General features: G+C 37.4%; 1 protein-coding gene across 2 annotated transcripts; it reads left to right on the forward strand.

Moving 5' to 3' along the window:
- The first annotated feature begins 3,566 nt into the window (after positions 1 to 3,566).
- LOC131689429 (tetraspanin-13) lies at positions 3,567 to 7,703 on the forward strand. Of its 2 annotated transcripts, XR_009305399.1 has the most exons (6): positions 3,568 to 3,852; positions 4,147 to 4,314; positions 4,390 to 4,599; positions 4,660 to 4,788; positions 5,027 to 5,240; positions 5,654 to 7,703. XR_009305399.1 is itself a non-coding variant. In XM_058974519.1 (5 exons), exons 1-5 carry the CDS (start codon positions 3,793 to 3,795, stop codon positions 5,750 to 5,752), a joined length of 666 nt encoding a protein of 221 aa, XP_058830502.1. In that variant the 5' UTR covers positions 3,567 to 3,792; the 3' UTR covers positions 5,753 to 7,703. The 2 variants fall into 2 exon arrangements, 1 of the variants encoding a protein (XP_058830502.1); XM_058974519.1 differs by lacking the exon at positions 5,027 to 5,240 and having other exon boundaries at positions 3,567 to 3,852.
- Positions 7,704 to 8,269: the final 566 nt, after the last annotated feature.

Genomic DNA, 8,269 nt, shown 5'->3' on the forward strand with positions numbered 1-8,269 from the left:
CCAAAATTGGATACAAAATTTTCATTCGGAATTTTGCGTCATCTTCGAATGTCGAACGGTTAATCTGAAAACGTTAAATATGTATAGTACGACAAGCGCTTACAGTAATTATAGTAGAAAGTTTACCAAATTTTGAACATTAGTGGAAGTCTCATCAATTTTATCTTTGGTCGGATTAGCTTCAGAACTATAGTTTTTTATTATGTTAAGAATTGTTAGACGGGATCCTTTTTCGATTATCCCCATTTCAACTAGGTCGGCATCGTTGAGCAGAACTAGGTTCTGATCGTTTATTTTTTGGACTGAAAAGAGCGAATAAGTATATATAAAGGTTTAAAGTGACATCTCAAGTTGTTTGCACTACCTTCTTGATTGTTGTTTATTTTATTATAAATTTATTTCCAAGTTTATTTCCCTACTAACTATCTACATATTTCAAACTTATATAGTAGTTTTCTTCTGAATCTCCGTATATACTCCATAAGTTGTATGTTTTTTTCGTTTGCAAGTTCTTGTGTGATATGCGAATAACTTGACTGTCAGTTTTGAGTTTGTAACTGTTGTATTGTAAACAATATTCGCATTCGAGATGCTGTATTAGGCAAACAATTTGATTATCCGATTGCAATATATCTATTATCAAACCATAGGACATTTCGTTGCATACTTGGTATTTCGCTATCAGTCCCGGCCGAAAGCTTGTGTTATTTATTTTCATATGGTTTATATATTTGATTGAATCTGGTAGATCCCGGATCAGGAGTAAATTACTTAGAGATTTTTTGTGTATGTGCTTTGACGAAACGATATCTACCGTACCAATTTCGTATGAATGGTCAAGAATAGTGGTTATCTGTGCTAGATTCAGGCGCTTAGCAAAGCTGTTTGTTAAATTGATGAAATTGTTGCATGTCTTCGCTTGGGATTTCGACTCCTTGAATTTCGCTTCGAAGCGTAAGCAACTATGATTAACAACTGGCCCATCCTGACGAATTATGTAGGGATAATGAGAGATGTGATGGAATTTATTGGTAGGGTTGATGGCAGGGAAGCAGGATTTGAACAACTTGTAAAAACATTCGATTTCGTTTTCCAGATCGTTAATCTGATTCAATGTTAGCTTATTGGAGAAACTATAATAAGTTATTTTCATGAGAGCTCTAAGCAATGATGATAAATTTGAATTAAATCCGAGAATCTGGTTGAACATAAAAGGGAATGCTCGAAGGAGAAGCCAACATTGCGAAGCTGACTGAGGAATAGCATGTCCACGTGCTTTTAACTTCTCGCAAGTAAAATTAGCGGTAGGTTTATCAGCCTATTCAGTTATACCGTATTCGTAATTCTGTATAATTTGGTTGACTTGACTAATCGTTATCACTTTATGGATATTTACAGCTTCGTTCAAAACACATTTGATTACGACCATGACGACGCCTTCCAAAAGATCATGCATTGGATCAAACGTGTTATTTTCCGCTATGTTGAAATATTTAACTTCATTCAGTGCTGATTTTCGAATGATTCCGCATTGTGAAGGTGTTTTAGTTCCGCTTTGAAGAGCATTTAAATCACCTTGTATGCTTTCTTCAGTGCGATGAGGGAAGGTATCACCAATGTTTCCACAATGAAGTGCAGTACGCGTCGCATAGCACATTCTACAGAATAGACTTGATTGGGGCCCCATTAACTCGAAAATTTCATGAATTGCCAGCGTGTCCCCCAAAACATGCACTAGAACTGCCCTCATCGTAAACTTTTCACTCCCATATTGTACTACAACACCATCATCTGATTCAAGCTCACGCAAATCTTGAATCAGCGGTTTCATAACGTTATTGTAGCCATATTTTTTTACATCTCTTGAGCGAACTGTAAGCGTTAGATATATCCTGTTGGAGGATGAATTAATTGCGGGGTGGAGATTCTCAATTTTAACACTGAAATTGGTAAGTTTTTTTTTTTTGATTTGCGTGATCCCAAAGGGTTCAGATATTCGACATCGTCCAGATGAAGCGAGAGTCGTAATGCATCGGGAAACCGTGTCAGGAATGGGTGTGTTTTGAAACGTTGACCATCTTTGAAACCGCACAAGATATCGTCATTCACTGCTTCTTCTGCTATCATCTTGCGAGCTCCGGGATTCTTCATAACCAGTGCTAAAATGCTGGTTAGTGGAATATAGTGAGCAACGTCTTTCACTATTTGTACACTTTTTCTTTTGCCTAGTTTGGTAATCGCGGGGACAGTTTTAGTGATTCTAGTTCTTCCCAAGACTTCTTCCCTAGGGTTTGGCACAGCACAACCCGCAACTCCAGACAAATATGCTAGGTTGTCTTTTGGAGAAGCTACGTCTGCAAAAATTCCATCCAAAGATGCGTCGTTTATAAATTTCAAAGCGTCGGTATCGTTTAATGGGATCGACTTCGATTTCAAAAATTCTCTGAATAGATTCAACATGTAACACTCGTAATCTTCTATAAGATTCGAGGTAACCTGTAAGAACTTTTTGATTTTTGTCTCGGGAAGAGATACATCTTTTCGCAAATCTGTGGCGAATTTACTAATTTTCTTAGTAATTTCATCCAACGACGGCGCCGTTTTAAAGAATATAGTATTCGTTATTCTCAACAGATAATCATCATCTACGAGCATATTTTCCGGATGATTATTTTGAATTTGTTCAACAGCGTCATGGTCGTATGAAATATTTGTAGAATTTTCTGTAATTAGTGGATGAACACTCTCTATGTGCCGTTTCAAGCTCTTAAACCTCTGGTACAGTGAACCACATTCTGAACAAAGGAAAGGTTGAGCGGCTGCTTTGCTGGTGTTCAAATTGTGTACCAACCGGAAGTGTTCCTTCAATTCATCCACGTGTCCAGGAATCATCTTCCCACAATTTGGCACATGGCATGAGAAACCTGAAACCTTACACTTTTTTTCCAGTATATATATATATATATATATATATATATATATATATATATATATATATATATATATATATATATATATATATATATATATATATATATATATATATATATATATATATATATATATATATATATATATATATATATATATATATATATATATATATATATATATATATATATATATATATAATATAACGTGAATATTACCTCGCAACTTCATTGCAGTTTCAGCATCCACCTCTTCCGAAATCTTCTGCATGCTGGTTGTTCAAATCCACTCTTTCAATTAAAATGTATTTTACACACTACAACTCTAGCTTCAACTATTATAAATATTTGAACAAATTTTTATTTGTGAAAAAGTGATGAGCGATAACTAAACGAGCGTGTACCTACTAATGGAAAATGGCGGATGACGCTTGGAATTTTTAACTTGGCGAGAAACGGCTTTTCCGTTTGGTAACTCCAAAACGGTTTCTTGTGTAATACCCAAAAATAGAGTCAGAGTTACTCAGAGATATTATACATGACAACTCAATTTTTGACGTTTACGAACATCATTCAAAACTGAGTTAAAAGTACTCAGAATCTGAGTAACTTTTTACGAGCGTGCATGCAAAACTGTCAGACGGTGCGCGTCGAACAAAAGAAAACTTCGCGAAGTAAAGATCGCATCGCAGCTGCAGAGGAGAAAAAGTCGAAAAAGTGCAACATTTTTCTTTTCATTCGCAAAAGTGGTGTGGAAAATCCAATTTCTGCTTGAAGATCACCAGCATTTTCGTCCGCTTTAGTGGTTGGAGTTGAAAAGTTGCATCGGGAAGTGGTAAAGGTCACGACTACTATCGACAGGATGTGCGGAGGTTTCAGCTGTTCCAAAAATGCCCTGATTGCATTGAACATCCTCTATGTGGTAAGAGTATTTTTTTTGTTCGGTGGATTGATCAATCCCTGATGTGCAATTTTTGAAAATTTCGTCACATCAGTCAAGGCGACAATATTTTCGCGTTCAATCGATACCGATTTCCGTTCTTCGTTTCAAAAGGCAAAAACAAATAACTGTGTCTATTTTCGTGCACCTTTCACCTGACGAGGACTAAACGACACAGCTTGCATGATTGAACGTTTTTTCCCGTATCGATTTTAGGATTATTTTTGTCTTGCTTCGAAGCAGCAAATAATGCGTTGTTTCAACCTACTTCCACAGATGGTTGGCTTCCTGCTGATCGGGGTCGGCGTTTACGGGCGCGCCTCCTCCATCGTCACCAATCTCCCGATAATCGGAGGAATTCTGGCTTGCGGTGTCATTCTGATTTTGATTTCGGTTCTCGGTCTGATCGGAGCTGCCAAACACCATCAGGTTATGCTGTTCTTCGTGAGTATAAATAAACGAATACATATATTTGCGTTTGGTGATAAGCGATGACCTATTGATCTTTGCTATTTGTAGTACATGATAATTCTGTTCATGCTGTTCCTGATTCAGTTCTCGATCGCTTGCTCTTGTCTGGCGGTGAACCAGGAACAGCAGCGACAGTTTGCCGAGCAGGGCTGGTCCCTGGCACCGGCGGACATCAAACAGCAGGTACAGGAGGAGTTCCTCTGTTGTGGTTTTAACGCGACTGCTACCGATGATCATCCGTCCTGTGCGGCGGTGAATGTGAGTATTTTTCTATGATGCTTTACCGTTCTGTTTGAAATATTATTTTAATTTTTTTAGACGAAATGTTGCCCGGAAGGAGCTCCGGAGGGTTGCCAGTGTACCCCATGCATGCCGAAGCTGGAGAGTACCATCGACTATGCGTTCCATTTGTCCGGCGGTATTGGACTGTTCTTCAGCTTCACCGAGGTAGGTACCGATCGGTCATCAGCGTAGCTGATAGAAAGGGACAGCCGATTGAATTCAGAATTCCGTTTGTTTTTCGGGTTTCTTTGGAATTAACCATCTTGTTATTTTTCTTCTTTTTTTTCTCCACTCCGTTCTCAAAATTTTACTCGTTTCATGCTGGCATGGATTTGTTGTTTGGCGGCCGATTTTTTGATTTTTTGTTTTCCTGTACTCTATTCTGTAACGGTGGGACGAGTAGTTTATCGGTGTCTGGCTGACCGTGCGCTATCGCAACCAGAAAGACCCCCGGGGTAACCCGAGTGCTTTCCTCTAAGATTGGGAGGACCCCGTAACTGATCTTTAAGAGAACTAGTTTCGTTAGCTTTCGGTTCAAAATTATTCTTTTCTGTTCTCATGAGTTTTGTTGGATGGAAAGTGGTTAGCACACCTCGGGCGAAGGAGCGAATTTGATGGTAATTTCTGTGGTTGGAAACCCTTGTTTTGTGTTGTATGTATGTGTGAGTGTGCGTAATCGTCGTCGTTGCTATGGCTTGATTTCGTTGCTAGCCTTCTACTGCACAGTTTGCTTGAATTTTCCAAATTTTCCGAATCGATGAACTGTCATTTTTTTTTTCTTTCAAAACAATGTCGCCATTAATTGTTGATTCGAATCCGCCATTTCCTTTCTTGTGCTATTATATCTCCCCAACTTTCCAGTGTTGTACGCATTGTTTGAGCAAATTTCGTCAGAATTTTAATGTTGTTCCGTGCACGGTTGTTAGAACTATTGTAATTTAATGTAGAATTTAGCTAATTGAATATTCGTTTCACTCTTTTTCTCTCTTCCTAAATTCGAATTTAAATGTGAACAATCCGAATATCAAAGATCATTGCCGTGTTTCTCACCCGTCGTTATCGCAACCAGCAGGATCCGGATCACCTGCCGGCGAGGGCTATTTTCCCCCAAAGTAACTACGTGTACTGAGGAGAGGAAAATGATCAACGGTAGGATAAATTTTCCGAAAAAAACAGACAGAGTTCAGGGAAAGTCAGACTGATGCATGCTGGTGATAGTTGATCGGATATATGTAGGGGGTACAGGGTTCGTGAGTCTTTGTTTTTATCCTCTTTCCCCCCTCGAAAAGTGGCTGGAATAACCAAAAAAAGAGAAAGGAATTAAGATCACGAATAATACTCATTTTGTCGCTCTTTAGTAGGATGGTTAATTAAATCGGGAGAACAATGGTTGTGCTAATTATTCTAAATCCAATGTTCACGCTAGCTTTATTTTAGTTTCTTCAATTATTTTACTAGAATATTAGATACGATATATTTTACAATGAAAAAAGCTCGAATGTCTGTCATAATTCGAAAATTATTTTAAGTAGTCTTTCTTTTTGTTAAAAGTAACAATTATGTCTCTAAATATGTGATACCAATAATTTTACTGATGTGAGAAAAATGAATGCTTTATCACATTAGAAATTTTCAACACTTTTTTGCACTAGTTTGATCTGTTTGACAGCTATGTCACTTTCGGTCCTCACTGCTGTCAGTTAGTTGAAATAGACAGTCATGATATCGGAGAAAAGAAATCTTTCACAGTTCAAGTGAAAAACAACATTCAACACAAGAAAAGTGGTCGCAAAAATCCGGTATGTCCTTTGCTTCACTGGCGTATACGTAAATATAAGGAAACATTTTATTTTTGACATAAACAAGCAGAAGTTTGTTTTTTTTGTTGTTATTTTGCAAAATAGCCTGCGGGACTGCTCCATATGAATGCTCTGCGCATTCAAATCGTTAAAAAATCGCAAGGCCAACTATGATGCCAGTTGACACGTGCTTTCAATGGGAGGCTGTCTCTTGAAGGTAACGAAACAAAACATCGATTCTGGAGAAAATTTTCAATAGGACGTAGGTAACATTGAAAGTATTACTTTAATTTTTTATTCTTTCGCAATAAAACTTTTCGCTAATTTTCCAACACAAATGGAAACAGGACAGTTACAAATGTAGGAAAAATAACGATAACCCGGAATTTAGCCGAAAGAACTCAATTTTGGGCAGTTTTCGTATCCGGAATTGTTACGCAATCCCGTTGAAAATGTTCTCTAGAATTATCTAAATTTCAACCTAAATAACAAACGCTAAATATTTTGATTTACCCATGCCACTCGAAGAAACAAATCTCTTTTCGTTAAAGCAAACCGTTTATTTCTTAAACTACAAAAAATAATATAATTCACTGTAATCTACACATGATCACTATTTATTCATGCATTTTTGCAACCCTTATCAATAAACAAATCATACACACACGCAATATATATAATTGAGTGTAATCAACTCAAAGGCTATATAATAAAACCATTTATGATAACACATACGAGAAGTGCTTTCGTAGGGAAATCATCGTTATCAAAGCAGTAGGCATATGTACAATTGTATAGCTTCCGTTCACTTCTGTCCAGTCAGTCCAAAAAGAGTCCAGAGGGAATTGAAGGAATGTTAGTTAAGCGTTAGAGGAGTGTACGGGAACTATTTATCTGTTAGCGTATCTCTTTCGTAGGATCCAGCCTAACGTCGCTGACGCTCTCTAAATGCTCCCATCTCATCCACATTTACTTGATGATCTATGTACTAAACTGCTGTAAACAAGTTGACAGAAAACAGGAGAAGTTCAGCTACCTTGTATAGATGTTGTTCGCTGTTGTAACTTGTAATCTTGTACCGTCATCGCCAACAATATACGTGTCACTTCTTTGACGATTGATTTGCTTATTTTCGGTTGACGATATGGACTACTATCCAATCCAGATGTAAATTAAATACAATGAAGGTATCCAATTCAAAATCAGTGTAAATGTGGTAGCTGGAGTCTATGAAACTAGAAATATATAGTAAATACAAAACTAAGTATTTAAGGCCTGTAAGTGGTGGAATAGCTATTCAATCATCTTGGTAGAAAATATGAGAATATCCCAAACTTATTTGTAACGGTTGTTGCACAAGAACCGAAGAAAAGGAATAAATTTACCGCCCAACTTAGATTCTTTTCAGCTAATAGAATCGTACGAAAACTGATGATCTGGCAAGAAATTAACACTTACAGACATGCATGAAACAAACAGCTGCCGGAAGGTACTTCAATGGTATCGTGTCCATATGGTGTGTCCGTGTCTAACTAAAACAAGAGTTCATGAAGGGTAACTAATTTCTAACTTGGGAACTGACTGAGTCATGTCGTGATTCGTTGTTGGACTGCTACCTAAGTCCGCTTAACAAAATAGATTCGCTAGTTGCTTTTGGTAGTGTGAATGTCTCATTCCTACTGTTGTCAGCTGGATTGTCAAAGTCAATTCAGATAGCAGAATTCAGGTCAGATGATTCTCAAAGTCAATTCAGATTCGAACGGTTCAGATGCTTTTAGTTGGACAATGCTTTTCAAACGTGTCTTCGATTATTTGTTTTGTGTTTCATTGACTTAATCGTTATTGTT

The sequence above is a fragment of the Topomyia yanbarensis genome, chromosome 1 (genome assembly GCF_030247195.1).
Source record: "Topomyia yanbarensis strain Yona2022 chromosome 1, ASM3024719v1, whole genome shotgun sequence".
Lineage (NCBI taxonomy): Eukaryota > Metazoa > Arthropoda > Insecta > Diptera > Culicidae > Topomyia > Topomyia yanbarensis.

Bases quoted from the DNA above. Each gene is read 5' to 3' on its own strand.
- LOC131689429 (XM_058974519.1), top strand. From the start codon at position 3,793: ATGTGCGGAGGTTTCAGCTGTTCCAAAAATGCCCTGATTGCATTGAAC. The intron at 4,315-4,389 runs GTGAGTATAAAT...TGCTATTTGTAG, and splicing joins ATCAGGTTATGCTGTTCTTC to TACATGATAATTCTGTTCAT. The intron at 4,789-5,653 runs GTAGGTACCGAT...CGAATATCAAAG, and splicing joins TGTTCTTCAGCTTCACCGAG to ATCATTGCCGTGTTTCTCAC.